This window comes from Pseudophryne corroboree, chromosome 6, assembly GCF_028390025.1.
Source record: "Pseudophryne corroboree isolate aPseCor3 chromosome 6, aPseCor3.hap2, whole genome shotgun sequence".
In the NCBI taxonomy this organism is placed as follows: Eukaryota; Metazoa; Chordata; class Amphibia; order Anura; family Myobatrachidae; genus Pseudophryne; species Pseudophryne corroboree.
This window is the reverse complement of record NC_086449.1, coordinates 16,630,804-16,656,084: the sequence shown is the minus strand read 5'-3', so window position 1 is coordinate 16,656,084 and position 25,281 is coordinate 16,630,804. Positions and strand designations below refer to the sequence as shown.

General features: G+C 40.4%; 1 protein-coding gene across 1 annotated transcript; it reads right to left on the bottom strand.

Moving 5' to 3' along the window:
• Window positions 1–958: 958 nt before the first annotated feature.
• Window positions 959–25,075, bottom strand: LOC134934043 (olfactory receptor 5G25-like). The gene is made up of 6 exons (XM_063929560.1): window positions 25,039–25,075; window positions 23,646–23,838; window positions 22,879–23,002; window positions 4,441–4,744; window positions 1,564–1,961; window positions 959–1,528 (listed from the first exon to the last, which is right to left on the bottom strand). Exons 1-6 carry the CDS (start codon window positions 25,073–25,075, stop codon window positions 959–961), a joined length of 1,626 nt encoding a protein of 541 aa, XP_063785630.1.
• Between the last annotated feature and the right edge of the window lie 206 nt (window positions 25,076–25,281).

Below are 25,281 nucleotides of genomic sequence, written 5' to 3'. Positions count from 1 at the left end.
GCTATATAAGAAACTGTTAATAAATAAATAAATAATAATGATGGAGCTAGTTTGCTGGGACATTATAACTTTCAACTTTAAGGCTTAGTACATCTGTCCCATGGTCTGAAACAAAATGACAATAGACTGTGGACATCAACAAAGTGTATGGGGTAAATTCACTAAAGCTTCTAAAACATAAAAGTGATACTTATGCCATAAGCAACCAGAGTCTGTCTATCAATTTCTAGAAGGAAACAGAGAAATGAAAGCTATGATTAGATTACGTGCATTGGGCAACATACCACTTGCCTCTTTTATAAGCTTTAGTAACTCTTCTCCTACAGTTTGTCTCATGGTGGTACCTATGTTTTATTTATTTATTTATTATGTATTATCCTTTATTTATATGGCACCACAAGGGTTCCACAGCACCCAATTACAGAGTACATAAACAAATAATTAAACAGGAAAACAGCAACTTACAGTTGATGACAATACACGACAAGTACATGGTAAATAAACATAGCTACATCAGCAGATGACACTGGAATAAGTATCATAAGGATGCTGGATTTGGTGCAGTTGAAGATTATTAAAGTAAGAAAAAGGATAAGCACATGAGGGAAGACGGCCCTGCTCGTGAGAGCTTACACTCTAAAGGGGAGGGGTAGATAGACAGGGGTGACACAGATGTCGTACATAGAGAATGTGGAAAAGAGAGTTAGGATAAGATTTGGTTGGGTTTGGTGAAGAAGTGTGTCTTGAGAGCCCGTTTGAAGTTTTGTAGAGAAGTGGAGCGTCTAAGGGGCAGAGGTAGGGAATTCCAGAAAAGTGGTGCAGTACGTGAAAAATCTTGGAGGTAGGAGTGGGAGGAAGTAATCCGTAGGCAGGAAAGTCGGCATGCATTAGCAGATCGAAGAGGATGGGTGGGAGTGTGATAAACAGCACTCTTGTAAAAAAAAATACTAAATTAAATTTAGTTTATTCTCAAATGTTTTTCCCTTTTGTATCTGAAATTGTTCATAAAATCACTCAAATTCCATTTACATTTTTCAAAAGCTTTCTTTAAGTCTTTATTCCTCAGGCTGTATATGAATGGATTAAGCAGTGGTGTCACCACAGTGTAAAGTAGGGATAATATCTTGCTGATAGCTCTTAATTGTCCTTTTGTTGGAACAATATACACAGTAATAAGAGATCCAAAAAAAATACACACAACAGTCAGGTGGGAGCTGCAGGTGGAGAAGGCTTTCTGTCTCCCACTGATGGAGCGGATGCTTAGGATGGTGGTGATGATGTACACATAAGAAATAAAGATTATTATGAATGGAAATACAAGTGCAATAATAACAATTAAAGTGGTCTGGTTTTCAAGTACTGAAGTATCAGAACATGAAAGCTCTATAATAGGAGTAAAATCACAGAAGAAATTATCAATAACATTGGGTCCACAGAAGTCTAATATGAATGTAGCTACTGCATTCATCAACACCAACAAGAAGCTCAAAGACCATGATGCTATGACAGAAATCTCACAGAATCTTCTGTTTATTATATATATATATATATATATATATATATATATCTTAGTGGGTTGCAGATAGCCACATAACGGTCATAAGACATCACCATCAAAATGAAACACTCAAATACTTCTGATTTGCCAAACACAAAAAACTGTAATATACAGGCAAGAGACACAGTGCCACCATTGTGCAGGACAATGTGAAGTAAGTTGGGGAGAATGTCTGTTGTCATCATGATGTCCATTAGAGCTATTATTGTGATAAAGAAATACATTGGGGAGTGGAGACTGTTGCTCTTTGAAACTAAAAATATTATAATAACATTACCACATATGGTGACACAGTAAACTATGAGCAGGAACATAAACAATAGACAATTGAGGCTGTGGAGATTTGGAAATCCCAGGATAAAGATGTGTGAGATATTATTCTTGTGCATTTCTTCATGAAGTCCTGCAAGACAAGCATGAAATGTTGTATGCATCAAATATTTATCTACTACAGTAATATATGATTTTTACCTTAAACTTAAGTTTGAGAAGATGACAAGATTTGTATATCTAACTATGTGTGTGGTTTGAATTTTATATTGTATAATATGTGGCAGCTTTTTAATCATGAGCTGTTGCTACAAAGAGGCAATTATAAAATAAACTGAGATAGTTATTCTGTTTAAAATAACAATTTTATTGAACTATAAATCTAAAAATAATTTTAATATTAAAATTAGCTTTTAGATTTGAAATGTTTTAATCTTATGGACTCGGACAAGGGAAGTCAATAGCTAGAGGAGAAAAAATGTAGTGTACTGTACTTTAACAAATATAAATTAAGAAATCAAAGACAGCTTGCTCTACTGGAAATATTTGCACACTTCTAAGGCTCTCATGAACCTTCATCAGGACAAAAGACCTTTGAACCCTGATATATTTAAATTTGTTGCATTTACAGAAGGTTGATACTGGATTAGAAATAGCATATTACGATTTAATCTAATTTGTACAATGATTTTCAAATTTAAACAAGTTTATAAAAAATTTAATAAACCAACTACTGAAATGTACTTTGCAGTTTGTCTTTGATAACCCCTATGTGCTTAGAAATGCTTTGATAAATTAAACAAATATAATAAAATGTAAGACAACTACTAAAATGTACTTAATTTTGTACAGTTTGTGATATTGCAGTGGTGCACTATGTTCATAGACATTTAAACAAATATCATGTAATGTGTTTCCACTATGCAACTATATTCAACACTGTCAAATAAAAATGTATTAATTTATTATAATGATTTATCTAGTACACATGTATTATTCAGCATTTCACAGAGAAGTGTTAGCCACTCACTCATCAGTCCCTGCCAAAGTGGAGCTTAATGTCTACAGTATATTTCCTGCCACATGTGCACAAACTATGGTTATTTTTTGTCTGAAGCAACTTAACCTAACAGTACATTTTTTGGATTGTTGGAGAAAGCCAAAGTAACAAAGGAAACAAACATGTACTGAGGGAGGACATAGAAATTCCACACATTAGAAACTTGACTGAAATTGATCCCAAGACTTTAGTGTTTGAAGTATAAAAGCTAACCACTGAGCTACAGTACCACTTAGAAAAAATACATAGGAATATACCTGGATAAATTCACACTTCTCTGTTAGATATTGAAAAAAGCTTTCTATAAAGCAGTATCCTCATTTAATACAGGGATTTGTTTCTTTGTGTAAAAACTGATGCGTCAACCTTCTCTTATTTATTGTCGGAGTTATAGTAACAGAGCTAGTTAGTCTGTGGAGACCTCACTGAAGATCTCTTGTGTTTAAGTTGTCTGTACAGTTTGGGAACTAACTTTTTAAATGAGATAATTGAAAAGTGAATAACAAATTACAGATGACATTCTAATAAAGGAAAATTATTTGTAACAAACTTGCTAATATTTAAAATAAAGTTCTGGGCATAAAGTAAAAGATCACACTCAATTAATTCTAATATTTTTTATAGGTTTAATATATAGCTTGTGGTCATTTATGCACATAATAAAATTATTGAATATGTTCAAATTTTTACACATTCCATTATTTTGTGGTTCTTTCTAAGTGCTAACTCCTGTGGATTAGTATTTACAGTGGCTGAACAACTTCTAATTGAAGAAGGTACAGTACACTAGCAATTGGTTGAGTCCTGGAAGACAGGTTAACAGCAGGGCTTGATTCAGGAGATGCACTAGGAAGTTGACAGCTGGCTGGGGCCAGTAGTTCCTAAAGCACAGATAATAATGTTTACAGCTCTGTGCAGTGGGAGAGCTTTGTCAGAAGATGCTGGAGACACAGGGAATGCAGGAAAGTCTGGAGAATCCACCTGACTGCCAGAGGTCAGGGAGCCAAGGACATGGCTGAATAAGCAACATTGTTCTGGCCCAGATTGGATTGATTGGTGACCTTTTATCCCCTGAGGTGCACTAGAAGTGGTGGAAAGAATCACATGATACAAGGATTGACTGTGGAGATAAGCAAAGCTGAAATGTTACTGAAGTTTCAGCAATCAGCTGGCCAGATTCAAAATGGTTGCAGCCATTACACTGAGACAACAGAGATGCTGTAAGGAACCTCTAAACCCCCACATGGCAGACACACTGGAGACATCACTGTGACCATGGGTTACCTTGGTAGACATTGAGGGATCCTCCAGGACAGCGCAGAACAGCACATAGGCAAGTGCAGATGTGCTGTATGCACATTCCTGACATTGGCTTTGGGGCTAATTGGATAGCTCCGGATGATCAATTAGCTAATTGAATTCCCCCTATGCAGAATATGGCCCCAAATATCACAATATGCATGAAAACCTGAGCACAGAGAAAAAAAATCACATCAAAGCATATGGTCACTGATATGTATCTGAAAACCTACTGGTATTGTGGTACACTTACTTCGGGTACCCGACTGTAGTGTCTCACTCATTTGCAGTTTTTCTCTTCTGCTCTGGCTATGACGTTCATGGCCAGCAGGGCCCCTGAATACTCGGGTCTTTAGCACAAAGTACATGATGGAGGGAACACCCATGAATAACAGGTGCAGTGCAATAAAGGAATGTTGGGCACCAGACAATCTCATTATGCAAAAGGAAAACTTTATTTCAGTGTCTCTAATTTCCTCCAGCACAATGAGAGTGATGGTTACAAGCTCTACTTCACCAACTTCCTCCAGCACAATACTTGCAGCAGATGGTAATTGCTGTATATTTTAAGCTTGATGGTTACAAAAGGTTAAGTATAGTTTAATTTCCACTCCAAATGAACGCTTCTAGCACAGGTTTACGCACGTGTCACACCAGTGAAATGCCAGCACATACCTAATGTTACTGGGTACAGTAGTTCTAGAGCATGTCAGTCCAACATGCATACAGGGAATTTCAGAGTTGAAGGTCATCACACGTCTAAATCCTCTATTGTATGGAAACATCCCAATACACAGGGGCTCTCTCTCATTCTGTCACCCTGCATATACCTTCTTCAGGCATACTAATGTCCTCTATATCCACTACAACTATTAATTTCCAAATAGTAAGAAAAGGCATGACTTAGGTTTATCATGAGCGATACGAAATATACACACATGAATAACAAATACAGTATATAAAAGTAACAACTAATGACACAACAAATAATTATACACTTACTGTAACACCAAAGACAAGGAATAAACTATATAATATCTAAACTAGAGGTGTGCAGTTTGATTCTTCAGAAATCCAAATGAATCCATATTTTTTGTATATGAACTGAACCAAAACCCGGTCTGGATGCTCCAAGGAGATCTAATCTGAAGCGAGTCTCTGTTCAAATCTTCATGCAGTTTGGAATTTAGATTTCAAATCTAAATTCTGGGAGTCCAGCTGCTGCAAATTTGCCTAACTCTCAGACTGGGAATTTCCAAAGCAAGCAACACAGCTGTTCTGAATTAAAAATCATAATTTAAGAGTAAATTTCAATGTATGTGTTTTTTTGTCTGTATCATTGATGACGTCTTACAAACACCATTAGCATGACAGGATGAAATGCACTGGAAATTGCAATTTATCTCTGATACTTTTAATGTTTGGGCTGTAGAGAATGAAGCCAGGATGACTTATTTATCAGATAAGATCTTATTAGTGTATCTTGCCTTTTTGTATGTAAATTTTAAAACCATTTATTAATTATATGCCAAGTTTTAATACAGTACAACATTGTTGGATTATGCTTTCTCTCTTTGTAAAAAGTAAATATTTTTGAATATTGCAAAATTGAAAACCCTGATGGGCATGTCTTTGTTTTGTTCAGCTAAGCAGTTTTTCTATTTTGTGTGTAATTGTTAGGGTCTCCTGCCCTGTGCTGCCATGTCGTCATGGCAACCGGGAGGCAAGTGCTAGCGGAGTAACCTGAGTGCAGCTGATACTCCGGTTCGGGTCTTTTGCTGTGCAGTGGTTATAGGCTCTGTGCACGGCAGGGGATCCGGTGCTGGTTTTTGTGCTCACAGTCTGTGAGGTCTGAGTGGGGTGTGGACAGCACCTGCTTTATAAGGCCTCTTCTCAGGGTAAGCAGATGCTGCTGAATCTTTGTTGGTTAGTCAGTTCCTGAAAGTTAACCAGTACTGTGTAGCTTTGTATTTGTTTGTTGCTTACTGCAAATAGGCCAGGGGATTTGGTATTACACTCTGCCAATCCAGACCTAGCAGTAAGACTGGAGTCAGTCGTTTAGCTTGCTGGGGTTCTGTTACTACTCTGTGAACTTAGCAAGTTTGCGGCTGTATTCTAAGACTTGCCTGTCTAATCCTGTCTCACTGTGCTAGGTGTCAGGGGTCATTTTTGTGGCAGTAAGCTGAACCTGTGCACTGCAAGTGAGAATTAGGATTGTTGAGACTCTCCTTGTGTCTATCATTCCATCTCTGACCAAGGAGTTTACTGCCACACCCGTTGGTAACCCTTTAGGGTTTTGCTGTTGCCCTTAGCAACAGCATTTCGGGTTCTCTACGTATTAAAACACCACATCTTGCTTTTCCCATCTGAGCATTTATAATACAAGGGAGATACCCAGTTCCTTAGCCTCTGGTCTTCTCTGTTCACTGTGTGTGTATTTTGTTACCCTATCACCTTCTGTGTACGTTATGTCATATTCCACCGTCTGTCTGTGAGTCCATTTGTTTTACATAACAGTTCAAACACCAGTACATTCCTGCAGGCACTGGAGTGCATAACAGTTCTGACACCAGTACTTTCCTGCAGGCACTGGTGTGCATAACATATTCAGCAGCCTAATACTCCTGTTGAAATTTTGTGGGAATATGGAGCATACCGCTCAAAATACGTTGCAACAGGTGGTCGATCAGGTGCAGGTCCTGACTCGACAATTTAATGATTTGTCCATTAAAATGCACACCTCCCAGGCTGCTGGCGGAGCTCAAGCAGTAGCAGCACCTGCAGGGGTTAAGGAGCCGAAAGTAAATCTCCCGGATCGTTTTTCTGGAGATCGCTCGCAGTTCTTTTGTTTCAAGGAGAGCTGCAAGCTATACTTCCGGCTTAGGCCTCAGTCTTCTGTGTCGGAGATTCAGAGGGTGAGCATAGTGATTTCCTTGCTACAAGGAGACCCACAGGTCTGGGCATATGGGTTGCAGCCTGACTGTCCGTCGCTTAAAAGTGTTGATGCTTTTTTTACGGCACTGGGCATGTTGTATGATGACCCTGACAAGACGGCCTCAGCCGAGGCTCAGATTTCGATCCTTAAGCAAGGGCGAAGGCCAGTTGAGGTTTACTTTACGGAGTTTCGGAGGTTGGCCCATGATACCCAGTGGAATGACCCAGCCCTGAGACACCAGTACCGAAGAGGTCTTTCTAACCAGATAAAGGACCAACTGGTACAATATCCCTTGCCTGATAGCTTGGATCAGCTCATGCAGTTATCCATCCGGGTGGATAGACGGCTGAGAGAGCGTAGGCTTGAAAGGGAGACTGAGATTTCCTTCCTTCCCAAGGGAACCTCAGACTCTGAGGAATTTTCCGAGGAGCCTATGCAGATTGGGGCTACCCGCCTCTCCTCGCGTGAGAAGACGCGGAGGAGACAGCAGGGGTTGTGTTTGTACTGTGGGAATAAAGGTCATGTGGTAGTATCATGCCCAGAAAAGCCGGAAAATTTCAGGGCCTGAGGGTGATGGGAAATATCCTGTCAGGCCAGAAGTCAGAATTTCCCAAGAAGACTTTTATCATTCCGGTGACCTTGAAGATCCTCGGTCAAACTGTCAAGACTGAGGCCTTTGTGGACAGTGGGGCCGACTGGGTTTTTATGGACCGCCAATTCGCCCTGAAACACTCTGTTCCCTTAGTACCCTTGGCATCGGAAATTGAGATTTGTGCTTTAAACGGGGAACCATTATCCCAAGGTAAAATTACTTCTTGCACTAGCCAGATTTCTTTGTTTATTGGAGCCACACACTCTGAAAAATTGTCCTTTTATGTGACTGTCTGTACTTTTGCCCCATTGGTGTTGTGGTTACCCTGGTTAAGGGCCCACAATCCTCAATTTGACTGGGTCTCTGGGGAGATTCTTAGTTGGTAGTTGGGGTACTGATTGTTTCAGGAGTTGCTTAAGCCTTCCAGTCAGGCTCTCGCAGCTAAGTTTGCCAGGATTGCCAGGGTGTTATGCAGATTTTGTGGACGTGTTCTCCAAAAAAGTTGCAGAGGTACTACCTCCCCATCGCCCCTATGACTGTGCCATTGATTTGTTGCCAAATGTTAAGCTTCCCAAGAGTAGGTTGTACTCCCTGTCACGTCCTGAGACACAGGCTATGGCAGAGTACATTCAGGAGAACTTGGCTAAGGGATTTATCAGACCTTCACAGTCTCCAGTTGGGTCGGGGTTCTTCTTCGTGGGTAAAAAGGACGGTTCGTTGCGACCCTTCATCGACTTCAGGGAATTGAACCGTATCACGATTAAAAACTCATACCCACTGCCTCTCATTTCGGTCTTGTTTGACCAGCTTCGTACTGCCACCATTTTTTCTAAGATTGACCTACGCGGTGCATACAATCTAATCCGAATAAGAGAGGGGGATGAATGGAAGACTGCCTTTAATACCCACTCAGGGCATTATGAATATTTGGTGATGCCTTTTGGGCTCTGTAATGCCCCGGCAGTCTTCCAGGATTTCATGAATGATGTGCTCAGGGAATATTTGGATAGATTCTTAGTTGTATACTTAGATGACATCCTAATCTTCTCCCATTCCCTGGAGGAACATCGGTAGCATGTACGCTTAGTCCTCCAGAAACTCAGAGACCACCGGCTTGGGGCGAAGCTGGAGAAGTGCGAATTTGAAGTTCAGCAAATCGCATTTCTAGGATATATTATCTCCCCAGAAGGATTCCAAATGGAGGGTTCCAAGGTACAGGCAGTCCTGGATTGGGTGCAGCCCACTAGTTTGAAGGCGCTTCAGCGTTTCCTGGGCTTTGCGAATTTTTATAGACGATTTATCGCTAGATTTTCGTCTATAGTGGCGCCCTTGGTGGCACTCACTAAGAAAGGGGCGGATGTTGCTCACTGGTCTTGTGAGGCTAAAGCGGCTTTTGCCCGTCTCAAAAGGGCATTTGTTTCGGCCAAGGTGCTGCGACACCCAGATCCAGAGCGTCCTTTTGTGGTGGAGGTTGTTTGCCTCTGAGATGGGTATTGGGGCAGTGCTTTCTCAGATGGGAGTGTCTGATAATGGCCTTCATCCCTGTGCTTACTTTTCCCGTAAATTTTCGCCTGCCGAGATGAATTATGACGTGGGTAACCGGGAATTGTTGGCTATTAAGGATGCACTCGAGGAGTGGAGACACTGGCTTGAGGGGGCTAAGTTTGTGGTCTCAATTCTCACTGACCATAAGAATCTGGCATATTTAGAGTCAGCGAAGCATCTCAATGCCAGGCAGGCACGATGGGCTTTGTTTTTTGCTCACTTTAATTTTTTGATAACATATCGCCCTGGGTCAAAAAACATCAAGGCTGATGCGCTCTCGCGGAGTTTTGCTCCAATCCAGGAGACCACCGAGGAGCCGTTGCCCATTGTTTCCCCATCATGTATTAAAGTGGGCATTACCCAGGACCTCTTATCATTGGTCCTTAGAACACAGGAGCAGGCTCCTCCAGACCTTCCGGTGGGTCTTTTGTTTGTGCCTCCTAGGTTAAGACAGCGAGTGTTCCTGGAATTCCATGCCAAGAAGTCGGCAGGTCACCCGGGTATTGCCAGAACTCGGGAGTTGCTATCTAGGGCGGTGTGGTGGCCCTCGGTGGCTAAGGATGTGGATCAGTGGGTTCGGGCATGTGAAATCTGTGCCCGAAATAAGACTCCTAGAGGGGTTCCTGTTGGCCCATTACATCCACTCTCTATCCCATCTAAGCCATGGACCCACATTTCAATGGATTTTGTGGTGAACTTGCCCAAATCCTCGGGGATGACAGCCATCTGGGTTGTCGTTGACAGGTTTTCGAAGATGGCGCACTTCGTTCCACTGGTTGGGCTGCCATCGGCCAGACGCCTGTCTGAATTATTTATGCTGCATGTTGTGCGTCTCCACGGGTTACCACTTGATGTGGTCTCTGACCGCGGATCCCAGTTTGTGGCCAAATTCTGGAGGGCATTTTGTTCCGATCTCCAGATTTCTGTCAGCTTGTCGTCAGGCTACCATCCGCAATCTAATGGGCAGACTAAAAGGGTGAACCAGTCCTTGGAGCAGTTCCTCAGGTGTTATGTCTCCAAGTGTCAGACTGACTGGGTTGCTCATCTGTCCATGGTGGAGTTTGCCTATAACAACGCGGCTCACTCTGCTACAGGGATCTCTCCCTTCCTTTGTGTGTATGGGCATCATCCTAAGGCCAATTCTTTTGACCCCCTGGACTCCACGCCTGGTGGTTCCTCTGTGGTTTCGGTCTTTAGAGGTATTTGGCGGAAAGTGAAGAAAGCCCTTGTGTCTGTGTCATTAGTGACCAAAAGGGTTTTTGATAAGCGGAAAAGACCCTGCAGCTTCAAATTAGGAGACTTTGTCTGGTTGTCTACCAAGAATTTGAAGTTGAGACAGCCATCTCATAAGTTAGGCCCCCGGTTCATCGGCCCTCATAAGATCACCAGGGTTATCAATCCGGTGGCATTTCAGTTAGATCTGCCCCGTTCTTTGGGTATCAATAAAACATTTCATTGTTCCCTTTTAAAACGGGCGATTAGTAATCCTTCTTCCAGTGGAAGACCTTCCCCTCTTCTGATACGTGGCCAGAGGGAGTTTGTTGTTGAAAGGATTCTTGACTCCAATGTGGTTCGGGGTCGGCTGTCATTTTTGGTGCACTGGAAGGGGTATGGCCCGGAGGAGCGGTCGTGGGTGCGCAGTTGTGATCTTCATGCCCCAGACTGATACGCTCTTTCATCTCGCAGTTCCCCGATAAACCCGGTGATAGGGGTTCTTTGACCCCTCGTCAGAGGGGGGGGGTACTGTTAGGGTCTCCTGCCCTGTGCTGCCTTGTCATCATGGCAACCGGGAGACAAGTGCTAGCGGAGTAACCTGAGTGCAGCTGATACTCCGGTTCGGGTCTTTTGCTGTGCAGTGGTTATAGGCTCTGTGCACGGCAGGGGATCCGGTGCTGGTTTTTGTGCTCACAGTCTGTGAGGTCTGAGTGGGGCGTGGACAGCACCTGCTTTATAAGGCCTCTTCTCAGGGTAAGCAGATGCTGCTGAATCTTTGTTGGTTAGTCAGTTCCTAAAAGTTAACCAGTACTGTGTAGCTTTGTATTTGTTTGTTGCTTACTGCAAATAGGCCTGGGGATTTGGTATTACACTCTGCCAATCCAGACCTAGCAGTAAGACTGGAGTCAGTCGTTTAGCTTGCTGGGGTTCTGTTACTACTCTGTGAACTTAGCAAGTTTGCGGCTGTATTCTAAGACTTGCCTGTCTAATCCTGTCTCACGGTGCTAGGTGTCAGGGGTCAGTTTAGTGGCAGTAAGCTGAACCTGTGCAATGCAAGTGAGAATTAGGATTGTGGAGACTCTCCTTGTGTCTATCATTCCATCTCTGACCAAGGAGTTTACTGCCACACCCGTTGGTAACCCTTTAGGGTTTTGCTGTTGCCCTTAGCAACAGCATTTCGGGTTCTCTACGTATTAAAACACAACATCTTGCTTTTCCCATCTGAGCATTTCTAATACAAGTGAGATACCCAGTTCCTTAGCCTCTGGGCTTCTCTGTTCACTGTGTGTGTATTTTGTTACCCTATCACCTTCTGTGTACGTTATGTCATATTCCCCAGTCTGTCTGTGAGTCCATTTGTTTTGCATAACAGTTCAAACACCAGTACATTCCTGCAGGCACTGGAGTGCATAACAGTTCTGACACCAGTACTTTCCTGCAGGCACTGGTGTGCATAACAGTAATGGGGCAAATTCTTGCACACATAGTTGACCCCAAAATCCTAGAAATATACATAAAATCTACAGTATATACTGGGCTTATGTAATTTCAGGGCACCTAGATCATATGATTTAGTGGAAATGAGGCAAATACTCAATATACAGTATAGTACATCCCGGAGCAGTCTTGTCTACAATAGTTTTATAACTCAAAAAATAGAGACTGATGTGAACATACCATATTTCATGTAGCTATAGCACAGAGGAAATTATGTAAAGTTATTTGTACTTTGGTTAAAAGTTTCATAGGTAGTTGTCCAGTCATCGGGGACTCGGTCATGACATCATTATGGTTGTAGGGAATAGTTGATAAAAGGTATGAGAACATTTTGCTCTCTGACTTGCATCATTAATTCTAAGTTGATGCCTTACCTGCATTTACCTGCCATGTCCCTGACTCAGAAAAAGGTGAGTGTTATTCTGTGTAAATTTCTCCTTCTTATTTGACATTGCAACACATACAGTATTTGTATATGGAATCTTTACCTCTTTTTAATGATATTTATTTAATTTATTTAACTAAGAATTAAACTTCTTTGTAAATAAAGTGTTACTTTATTAGCCTAATTTCATATGTGCTCCAAAAAGCAGACTTTTGAGACACTATTATAGCACTAAGGTAACTCTATAACTGTTATTGATAGAAGGAGGATAAGTTCAACTGTGTGCTAGTTTGTGTTGCTGAAACTGCACAGTTGTGAGAGAGGATTATGGCAAAGTATTGTAAGGTACAAAACTCATTGGAGGCTCGATACACTCAGTGGCATCACTCAACCCAAGGAAACATGGTGTGGTGGCTGCAAAACGGTGACATGGCTTCATGGCCCACGGGTGTAGCCACTAAAATGGGAATGTGGCTGTGTGAGGTCCATTTAAAAAAGGTACATGGCTTCGCAAGAGGGGGAGTGGCTACTCATCCAAACCCCAATTTCCCTCAAGTTGGGGGGGTCCGGGGGATGTGGGCTACCCTTGGACACTTCCTTGTCTGCAGTGCTGGCTTGTACACGATGACAGGAGCTGAGTGCTGCACATAATGGTACATTGCAGCACCTGACTCCTGTCACTTAGCAGGAGCCGGTAGGTGACACCTGGGTGTGGGCCACACCCCCTGCACCTTATGACACCACTGAATACACTGCTAACATATGCTGGGGGCTGCATACCTCTGACTGCTTATAATTATTTATTAACGGTTTCTTATATAAATCAGCATGTTCTTTTGCACTTTACAATTGGAAACAGTGATATAACAAACTGGGTAATAATAGACAAAGCAGTAGGAAGGTTATTTCACAAGATTAGAATCTATAGGAAGAAAAGACATTCATATACAAGAACTGGTGCTATCTTTTGAGAAATGGTCCAGCCAGATTGCAAAGGGCTGTATTATGTGGTCACACAGCAAAGCTGGCCAGAGGTCATGAGTAAGTGAAGTGAATAAAGAAAATATATGTGAGGTTATTTGTGGACTGTAAAGTGGGGATGTAATTGTAAAAGAAAGCTTATGAAGGTTATGTAAGCTTATCTGAACACTAGAAGTATTGGAAACTAGAGGATACTCTAATTGTGCATGAGAGAGCATTCCAGAGTGGGACCAGCACAAAGAAAGATGTGCAATTATGAATGGGAGCGAGTACTAAGTGTGAATGAGAGAGTCAGAACTTGTGCAGAGCAGAGAACTCAAATTGGGTGATATTTGAGATAAGAGAAGAGATGTATGATGGTGTTGTTTGGTTAATAGCCTTGTGTGTAAGAAAAGAACTTTATATTGAATATGGTAGAAAACAGGTAACCAATGGAGGGACTGACAGAGTGGATCTACAGAAGAGGAACATTTAGCAAGGAAGCTTAGCCTCGCAGCTGCATTCAGATGGATTGTAGTGGAAAGAGTCTGTTCTTGTTAAGACAAGTAAGGAGACAATTGTAATAATTGTAATTGCAGTAAAAGAGCCTTGAGTTCTGCTAGAGAAAGAGCGCTATATAAAATTATTATTCTCCGTTTGAGAAGGAACTGCTCAGATGATACATCATTTGTTGAACAGAGTAAGGAACTCACTAAAAGGTTACAAGAAAGGGGATATAGCAAAACATCAGTTAAGAAAGCTCACAACAGTGTTCGGAATATAAATCGGAGTGAACTAATTTTTACAAAAAAGGAATCAAAGAATGATGACAAAGGCACTCTACGCTTTGTTGGAAGATTTTGCCGTCAATGGCATCAGGCTAAGGATGCGATCCAAAAACACTGGGGAATTCTTCAATTAGACCCTGTCTTGGCAGAGAAATTAGGTCCACATGTCTCTATGAGCTGGAAAAGATCCCAGAATTTGAGAGACCAATTAGTCTCAAGCCATTTCAAAAGGGTACCAATAACAAAACCTAAAACTGTGGGAACTTTCCCCTGTGGACATTGTAAAGCCTGTAAGTGGATCAAACAAACAGATAACATTACGGATCGCTTTGGTAAAAACATAAAATCCCAACATTACATTAACTGCAACACAGAAGCAGTAGTTTACTGCATATCATGTGAGTGCAACAAACGGTATGTTGGGATGACAAGTAGACCCTTCAAACAACGTATCTTAGAGCATATTGGCTCAATACGAAATGCCGCAAAGGATCTGGCAAATTTCAAAAAACTGACGTCAGTTGCACGTCACTTTCACTATGAACATGATGGGTCCTGGCAAAATCTCAAGGTTTATGGTTTGGAACAAGTCAAGTTGGGGAATAGAGGAGGCGACATTGTCAACCAATTATTACAAAGGGAATGCGAATGGACCTTCAAACTTGGGGCTCTTAACCCTGAGGGTCTAAATGAAAACATTAATTTCGGAGCCTTTCTTCCCAAATAACTTGGTTATCACATTAATTGGTCGTTTTTAGCTAATTGTAGTTCAGTTAATTTATTTCATTAATTATAACTCAACTCAGTTTTTTCATATACACTGTTCGTTACTATTCACGCTTCATATATCAAGGCAACACGTTAGCACTTTTTTTCACTTTTTTTACCTTTTTCCTTTCACCATGTTAGTCACTGTTTCTTTATTTGAGTCCTACCATTCTCAGATTATCATATCACTGCCTTACATTTCATTAGCGACTTAATAGAAATCTGGCACTACTATATATCACCTCTATGAGAGTGATATATAGTATATACACAAACCATTGACATCACTTTTATAATAATCATATTTATCACAATAATTCCACACATCACTCACTTTTCGAAGTATTCACATATTTTATTCTTTGCACAGGGTTTAGGGCCCTCTACACAAATGCAGTATAAACATTTTTGCAATATGGTGGATGACATGATTCTACACCACTATTAATCTAATGCGGTCTGAAAGTCAATAATAGCAATGCAGGGACAGACAGATATGTATAAATACTGATGTATATGTATATCTGTAGTCACTTTAATCGTTAACAATACATTATTGGTTATGAGTATTAATATGCAATTTTTTATATGTAAAAAATTTTTTCCAAAAAAACCTTTTTTAACTTTTTTATATTCTATATCACTTAATTAATTTATTTAATTATTATTAATTTTATTATTAATAATATTTTTTATTAATTATTATTGATTTCTATCAACACAATATTACTTGCCACTTATTATTATTATTATTTAATTCTGTTTTTACTCATAATTATTATTATCATTATATTTATTATCACTTCTCTTTCTTTATATCCCCTTCATAGTCTTGTTCCAAATTCATACAAATAATTAAAAATCTCAAATGATCTTAAAACAATTTTGGGTTTAAACAGGACCCTTATAGGAATACATTTATAATCACTACATGTGTTCTTGAATATTTTATATATCATCATTCCCCCCTTGTTCCTTTTTCTTCCCTATAATTGGGACTACATACATATACTCACTGCAATATTTATTAGTGAATTTTCACTTATTTCTTGGCAGCAATAATAATTTTGTACCTAATAGGTTCTGATTAATCTTATTGGAAACCTATGACCTTTAATTGGGTAGCCTAGATGTATAGGATTGCGTTTGGCACCTATAACTGATTAATAATGAATAAAGACTGTGAAAAAGCAGCCTTTTCTTTTAAAAGCAAAGGACCACAGGTTATCCAATTACCTGTGATCAAGCCTTGTGAAACGTACGTCAGGTCGTCTAAAGGGTGAGTCACGTGGTGCGCACACGTGACCCACCGGTCCGTCAGCAGAACAGTAGTGCGGCAGCTGGGAACGGAGGAAGTATCGGCCTGCCGCTGGCCAGAGCGGCCGCAGGAGAACGGGACGCCGTGCGGTGATAGACGGCGGGGATTATTCACGAGTACAGCCGTCTACATGTGAAACTCCGGGGTGACATTTCCCCCTTTCTTTCCGCACCCTGTCCCGGGAGTGGTAACTATATTTGACAGAGTGGTGGCCAGTGATTACATACATGTGTAATTTATACGTGACAATCAAACTCTTTGCTTCCACCGCAAAAGATTAGGACAATAGAAAATAGCAACATGTCTTTTGATAGATGTATCATATCCATTTGATACAACATTTCTGACAAAGTATCAATATCAGCTACAAACACTGACAGCAGCAACAAAATTGTATCAGAGAAAACAGCTCATTATGACATGCTCATGAGCCTATGGGAGCTACCCATTGTCATAATTAATAAATGAGAACAGTGGTCACCCACACTGGCAGCAGCAGCTACATTGTATTAGAGAGAACAGCTGATTTTTATATGACAAACGGGTTTTGTCAGGCACTGTGAAGATAGTCATCCATTCATTCATATTTATATTTTTATCTTTATTTACTTTTTCATTTTTTTCAGTTTTGTTCAATTCTCAATAATCCTTCATGTGTTGGGGTATTTATGGGAGGAGTTTAGGGTAAAGTGAGAATAAGCATATTATCATGTAATTTGGATGATATTGACCAGTTATTATAGTAATTATAATCTCAATTGACCTTTCTGGAGTGTACCGCACCAGAGACAAATGTGCAGGTTTAAATCTCTGCACTACCTGTTATAAGGCATCAGGGAATACCCGCCTGAGTCCTCTTGCTTGATACCTCCTCTTCCTCTTCTTTCTGGCCAATTTGGACGCACCCACCCTCTCTCATTCCTCGTCCTATACCTGTTGGCAAGACGGGAGAACAGCAGAAGGGAGTCTGCTTATATCTTGGCCACTCTTCATACCTCTATGTGCTTAGTATATTATGATCATAAATTAGCGAGATACACCAGTAGCTGCTGGTAAGACTAGAAGTTTTTGGGTTAATGACCTCTGCTAAGTAATTAAATTAATTTCTCAATTTTTGACATTTATGTATATACTGAGGTATTGGTGCCTCATACCTCTGATATTGAACCATTTGGTATTGGTCAAAAAAAGAACCAAAACTCTGTATGCTGCATACCTTTGTCATGTATTTGAGATCATCTGATAACTTTTGAAAGGAATTGAGGGATTGGTGCCTCCATTTTTTCGTTTGGACATGGTAGTAAATAACAACTCTTTGTACTTCAGCAATTTATCAGTTTGCTGCTGAATCAACCATTTGATTAGTCATTGATCAAATAATTGAGGCAACCGTGCCCCATATCTCTGTCAGGACTCTTGTTTAAAACCATGGGACATATGTGAAAGACATCACGACAAGGAGATCAGGAGTGATACGTCCAGGGTTCTTCATAGAAAGGATTTGCTTTTGAGACTTAGGAATACTCGGCTGTGGATAATTAAGGTAAATTAACTTTTGGAGATCCACTATTCAACTATTTAGAATAAGCTATTTATCAATTAGACAACTGCCTGAGTGTCTTTACCTCAACATCTCCTTTCTTAAATCCAGCAGGCGGATTGCCTGACAGATTGCTGGAATAGAAAGCCTACGCACCTCGTATCTTTATATAAAAACCTCTATGATCCTTTCTGAAGGTAGTTTAAATAATTATATTTTTCTCTTTTTGGGTGATTAACCTATAAATAACTGGGATAGAACACACGGGGCAATTTGGTTATGACACGGGGGCCTTGCATTCTTTCATCATTTACGTAGGCGATTCAACATAAACCCTAACTCCTTGTCTCTTCATACAGGTGGTACCATTATCTCTGTCCCATTGATGACATGCCTTGACCTCTCATGTCTTGAAAGAAACCACTACATAGATACTTTCTCCACGTTAACTGGGCCACACGCTGATACACAATTGACCCAACTCAAAAACAATCCCTCCAGTGACCTATGATTCAAAACTACTGCCCTGAGAATCTGTATATGGGCACATATATGACAAAGATGATGGTCACACTATCTAAATTTTGATTTATTATTTATTATATTTATGAGTAGGGAACTACCACACTGACGGACTCAAATAGAATCAACTGTCTTTGACTGAGGTCAATTAGATTAGACCATAAATATTTTTTTCATATTTTTGCAAGTAGATCACATAATTACTAGTTCACTCACAAGAAGGATATATAAATTATTTTTAAGGCATACCAATAAAATTTGAAATCTTAATATTTATAATAATTTCTCATTAGTATCTCCTTTTTTTCTTAAAAATCTTTGTCTCATTACCTCAGACAAGAGTGCTTCCAACCAGGGTTTTTTTTGGTCTTCTTTGTGGTCATTTTTATAATTTGTATCTCTATACCCTTGGGAGCACCACTGACCGTCAGAATTCATTGTAACCATTATACCAATAGGCTAGAGGTATACAAATGATTAACAAAAGGGAAAGCAATATCCCAATAGTGTCAGTTTTTCTGAGGTAATTATAATCTGCTAAATAATTATTTTTCCTGTGCGGCCTATATCCCCAGTCCCTTTTCCCCTTTGTTCTTTCCACTACATTCCATACAGTTTATGGTTTACACCTTCAAGTTCCATCTTTTGCCCCTATGTCATAAGCACTTGTTCCAGCTATAGGACCTCCAAAACCATCAACAAGTTTACCCCTCTTTCCTTACAGCTTCTCAACACTTCAAGTTTTATGTATACAGAAAACAAAGAGCTATTCCAAGTTTGTGGCATAGAGACAAAGCCTGATTCAGGGAAGTGCATTAATGCCGCTGCAAGTACTAATGCCGCTGCAAGTCTTCACAATGCAACTACTAATATTACAAATGAAGCTACAACTCAAATATTAAGATATGCCCACCAGAGCTTACGTAACGCATTCACAAATGCATATACATACTCAGCCTATATGCATGAAACATGAACATTTGGCTTAAAGGTAGCCCTACACAGACTAAACCCAGCAGTATTCATGCAGGTGCCATGTTTTGTACATTCGAGCTCAAACTGATATTAGACACATGCCCTAAAAAAGGGCCATGACATGCCTGCATTTTTCCAAACACTACAAACAGGACATCACTAAAATGACAAAAAAGGAGAGGTAATAATAATGGGAGACTTTAATCTACCGGATATAAACTGGGAAGTGTTTGTTGCAAGTTCAACTAGAAGTAGGGAAAGTCTAAATTCCTTGCAGGAAGCATACCTCCAGCAATTTTTGAGAGAGCCCACTCGGAAAGATGCAATATTAAACTTAATACTTACAAATGGAGAAATAATATATTATGTAAAAGTGAGTGAAAACCTGGGATCCAGTGATCTACAGAATAGAGACAGAGGGGTAATTTTTTCTAGGATGGGAGATCTATTTAAGATGGGATGTTACCCATAGCAACCAATTAGATTCCAGGTGTTATCTTGTAAAAGGTGTAAGATAAATGAGAAGTAGAATTTGATTGATTGCTATGGGCAACATCCCATCTTAAATGTAACTCCCATCTTAGTAAATTTACCCCAGAGATCGACTAATCCCATACAAAAACAAAGGTGTTAGAAATTAGGAAGGCTGGTTTTGTAGGACTGGGAAAATGTGTAAGTGATTCTTTGCCAAAGTGGAGGAATTTGGAAGGAGTGCAGTAGAGATGGGAAAAAAATAATAGGTGCAATACTAAAAGCAACAGATCTTTGTGTCAAAAGAGTTAGGAAAAACACAAAGACGAGGAATCCAGTATGGTTTGCAAAAGAATAATAAAGTACTGTGAAAGCAAAAAAGATGGCATTTAGGAAATATAAGCAGGCACAAAGTAATAAAGGCAAAGATAGGAGACTAAGAATTCTATCAGATGTGCAAAGGCACAAACTGAGGAAAAAATGGCCAAGACAGTGAGTAAAGAGGGAAAAGTTATTTTTTGGTATATAAAAAAAGGAGGAAAACAAAAGGTGAAATAATAAGACTAAAGACAGAGACTGTGAGTCTTGTTGAGGGGGACACTGTAATAGCAGATCATCTTAATAATCACTTTTGCTCAGTATTCACTACTGAAAGAGAAGGGAAGTGCCCATAGTTATGTTGTAGGCATATTCTGAAAAATGAGGTAACAATCAATACATTTACAGAGAAGGTCCTAACAAAACTCTAAAAACTGAAAGTAGATACAGTAAATCAATGGGGCCAGAAGGTATACATCCAAAGATACTAAAAGAGCTTTAACTGGTGCTGGTAGGAGTAATTCCAGAGGACTGGAAAAGATTGAACATAGGGGGTCATTCTGAGTTGATTGCTAGCTGCCGTTGTTCACTTTATAGCGATCAGTGTAAAAAATGGCTTATCTACGCATGCGTATGCACCGCAATGTGCACGTGCATTGTACGAGTACAAAGTCCTTTGTGGTTTTGCACTGGTTCTAGCGACAATTCCAAACACACTGCTGACAACAAGGAGATTGACAGGAAGAGAGCATTTCGGGGTGTCAATGGAACATTTTCTGGGAGAGTTCGGAAAAACGCAGGCGTGGCCGGGCATTTGCTGCGTGGGTATCTGACGTAATTACCGTGTCACTTATCGCAGCAATCGTCACACAGGATAAGCAACGGCAGTGCTGGTCTTGTTTTGCACAAAATGTGTTTGCAGGTGCTCTGCTGTACAGGTGTTCACACTCCTGCAAAGTGAAAATACACTACCCTGTGGGCGGCGACTATGAGTTTGCACAGCTGCAAAAAACTGCTAGCGAGCGATCAACTCGGAATGACCCCCCTTGTCCCACTGCACAAAAGTGGAATCAAGGGAGAGGCAAGCAACTGCAGACCAGTGAGCCATACATCAGTAGTAGGGAAATTGATGGAAAAACTCTTAAAAAAATTGTTGAGGATCTCAAATACAGCAACTTACAGGATCCCAAAAAGCATGGATTTATTTGGGGGAGATCATGTCAAAAAATGTATTGACTTTTTGACTGGCTAACTAAAGTAATAGATAAAGGGGTAGGTGCAGATATAGCTTATCTAGACTTTAGTAAAGCTTTAAACACTGCCTTACTGTACATTGCAGACTTTTAAATAAACTTGAAAGCATGGCATTGGATACTAAGATGGTTGAATGAATAACATCTTAGTTGTAGGATAGACAACAGGGAGATGTCATTAATGGAGTGCATTCAAAGGAAGGATATGTTACCAGTGGAGTTCCCCAGGGATCTGTACTTGGACCAGTGCTTTTTTATATCTTTATTGGTGACAGTGCAAATGGTATTGAAGGGAAAGTATGCCTTTATGCAGATGACACAAAGGTATGCAACTGGGTAGAAACACCAGGAGAGGTAAAACAATTGATTGATGTTCTTGGTAGACTAGAAAAATGGCCAAAAGAGCGGCAACTACAGATTAATGCCCAAAAATGCAAAATCATGCACTTGGGTCTCAAAAATTCAAGGACTAAATATAGTATTAATGACAATATACAGGAAACTACTGAGGAGTAAAGGGCTCTAGGTGTTACTATTTAGAGTGACTTAAAGCAGGTTAGCAGTGTAACAAAACAATTAGGAAGGCTAGTCAGATGCTTTGTGCATTGGGGGAGGAATCAGTAGCAGAAAGAAAGAAGTACAGATACATCCTGACTCAGTATGTCAGGCAGTGGGAGATACCTGGTGTGAGTGAGCTGACAGATCCTCTTTGGTGTTGTTTGTCTTTTTTTGCTAAAAATGTGTCTTACCAGACACAGCTTATTAAAATGATATGTGGCATGCCTATTCTCTGTGCATCTGCAGCTGGAAAACACTGTAATGTACCATTTTGTATGCACAAACAGCCACGGTCTCACACAACATATAGGCATGCAACATATCATTTTAATCAGCATAAGATTCTTGCGCATCCTATTTACATCATTTTTCAAATAAGATGCATTTAATGGAAAAAGTCCAAATCAGACACTCAGTGCTACCGAGTCATGCCACAGTATGTTGTGACTAGAAGGGCTGTTTAATGTGCAGGAAAGCTAGATGTAGGTGGACACATCTGTAATAATGCCACTGTATAAGTCATTGGTACAGCCACATCTAGAATTCTGTGTTTAGCTCTGGAGGCTATATCTTCAGAGAGATATTAATGCAAGGGACAAGAGTATTATACTCCCATTACATAAATCACTAGTGATGCCACATTTTGAATACTGTGTGCAATTTTGGGCACCATATTACAAAAAGGATATCCTGGAGCTAGAAAAGGTTCAGAGGCGGGCGACCAAACTAATCAAGGGCATGGAGATGCTGGAATATGAGGAAAGGCTTGCAAGTGTAGGCAAGTTTACATTGGAAAAGAGGAGACTAAGAAGGGACATGATCAGCATCTACAAATATATAAGGGGACAATTCACAGAGCTTGGGAGGGACCTGTTTTCTTAAGATAAGCACAGAGTACACCTGGTCACTTGATTAGGTTAGAGGAGAGTGGTTTCCGCACATTGAGGCGGAAAGGTTTTTTCACAGTAAGGACAATACGTGTTTGGAACTCCCTGCCTGAGAGAGTAGTAATGGCGGACTCAGTCAACACCTTTAAGAATGGGTTAAATACATTCCTATCAAGAAGCGAGGTAGTAGAGTAGGAGTAGGAGAAGAGTGTTGATACTTCATCTTCATTTGTGGACTCAAATGAAGAGAAGGTGCCAGAGGGTTCAGGTAGAGAATTGAGCAGGTAACTGGCAAAGAAAAAGAGCATACCAGTTAATATTGGATCTTTTCAATCTTGTCCTTGAAGTGGGATGGAAGATCTTGTGCATTGATAGTGGTGGTGGGTTGGGTGAGGGAGGATTGAGAAGTGAATTACAAAGTCACTTGGGGTTTCAAACTTGAGCAGAGATAAGAGTTTGGAAATATTTTTGTTCTGCAGAGTCCAGGGCATTATGATAGGAGTGGCAGATAGTCAATTATGTGACCAAGTACAAGATTTACGCCACTGATGTTCAACTTTATGTGAGAGGTTTTGTGTCTTTGTTGATTTAGAGTACCATGGTTAACAACTAAGTATATATGGAGTGTGATGGGTAGCTGGAGCCACTTCATCAAGGGCTAATTCTAGAGTCTCATTCAGGTGTAATACACCAGTCTCAGGAAAAGTGAATGCAGAAATAGGTAAGAACAGTTGTTGCAGAGAGGTGAAAAGTTCTTGAAAATTAATTATTTTATTATATCAGCGGGTTTGAAAAAGATTTGAAGGTTTCAGTGACATTGAGTTTGAAGTATCGGATGACAGCATGCAGGTGATAAGGTTGTGATCTGAGAAAGGGAAGGTGAATACAAGATCAAGGCATTTGCCCTCCTGGTGAGTAGAGGAGTCAGTACATTGGGAGAGGCTGATAGAGAGGGTCAGAGAGAGTAGTTTGGAGACATGAGCAGTAGATTTCAGACTCATTAAGGATATTGAAAACATTAATTATGATGGTGGAGATGTAAGAGGATAGGATGGGAGGGTGCAAGGCAGAAAAAATCTTCCAGACATTGGTTGGGTTGCCCATGTGGGTGATAGATACTGTAGCTGCAACACATAGAGAAAAAGTAGAGTATATCTGATAGAATATACTTCAAATAATGTGAATGTGAGTGATGGAACCAGTGGTTGAACTGTGTATGTAAAAGATTGGGTTAGTAATATTCTAACCCATTTCCTTTACTGTTACCAGTCCTGGAGGTGTGTGTGAAGTGAAAAACACCATATGTCAGTTCTGCAGGGTAGGCAGTGTCTGATTGTGTGAGCCATGTTTTTTTATAGCCAGTAGGCTGAAGTTTACCCAAGTGGTCCTGACCTCAAGCTCCTTGTGCATTGATAATTACATTAAATGTAAGAACAGTTGTGAAGTAAGGGCATGATCTATAACTGATCAATTGTGCAAATTCACACAGCGGCTGATTATCAAATGGCTGTGTATGTGTATGCACCGCAATGTGCAGGCGCGTTGCCAAACAGCAACAGGATGGTGTGAAAATTTAGATTGCAAGGCAATTGCAAGGTGATTGACAGGAAGTGGACGTTTTTGGGTGGTAACTGCCCATTTTTAGGGAATGTCAGGAAAACGCAGGTGTTCCCAAGCGTATTCAGGGCCTGTGTGTGACATCATCTGCGGCACCGATCAGCCTGTTTGTGTTGCACTGCAGGAGTAAGTTTTGGGCTACTCACAGACTGCACAGAGTGGAAAAATCATTCGATGGTGAGGGAGTTGTGAATGGATTTGCAGCTGTCCTCTGTCTGGTGGATTTTTCGCACGGCATACACATGCATTTGCACACTTGCAAGGGGTGGGTTGTAACTCTCCCTGGGTGGTAATTCAGACCTGATCGTAGACGACTTCTGCAAATTTGCAGCACAGCGAACAGGTCGGAATTAGGCCCTAAATTAAGTGAATTAGTGCTTATTAGCAGAACAGCTAATCCTCTTTAGAGTAGAACATACAGTAGATCTGTGAAAAATGTATTAAGCCAAGTTGCCCAAAAGCAAACAATCAGCTTTTACTGTAACATTAATCAAGTACAGTTTATAAATTGAAAGGTGGGAACTAACTGGTTACTATTTCCAATTTTTCCACAATTTACTAGCAGGATTGATTCTCTACATCTCCTTGCTGGTCTGTTGTCTAAAAACATGACTGTGCTTTTAAAAAAAGTTGCTCTCCCACAGAATCCCCTAAATCTGATTTGAAGGCTTCAGTTGGAGGAATTTGTGGCAACGTAAAGAACATACCAGATGTTTGGAAAAGTTCTACTTTCACCAGGTTCATAACTAGGTGTGGGCAGATGGTGCATTGCACACAGTGCATTTGTCCTGTGGGTCCACCATCTGCATCCACCCTATTAACCATCTCTCTATATGTTAAGAGAGCTGCAGCAGCAGTGCTGGAGAGGCAGAGTCCATTTGTGTTTTCAGTGTTCTCTCTTGCTGTGCCGATGCTGCAGACATAACATGAGGCAGCGCTGGTCAGGCTTT

Bases quoted from the DNA above. Each gene is read 5' to 3' on its own strand.
- LOC134934043 (XM_063929560.1), bottom strand. From the start codon at position 25,075: ATGAACCTGGTGAAAGTAGAACTTTTCCAAACATCTG. The intron at 23,839-25,038 runs GTATGTTCTTTA...TATGTGTTGCAG, and splicing joins AGAACTTTTCCAAACATCTG to CTACAGTATCTATCACCCAC. The intron at 1,962-4,440 runs GTAAGTGTACCA...CTTGTCTTGCAG, and splicing joins ACTACAGTCGGGTACCCGAA to GACTTCATGAAGAAATGCAC.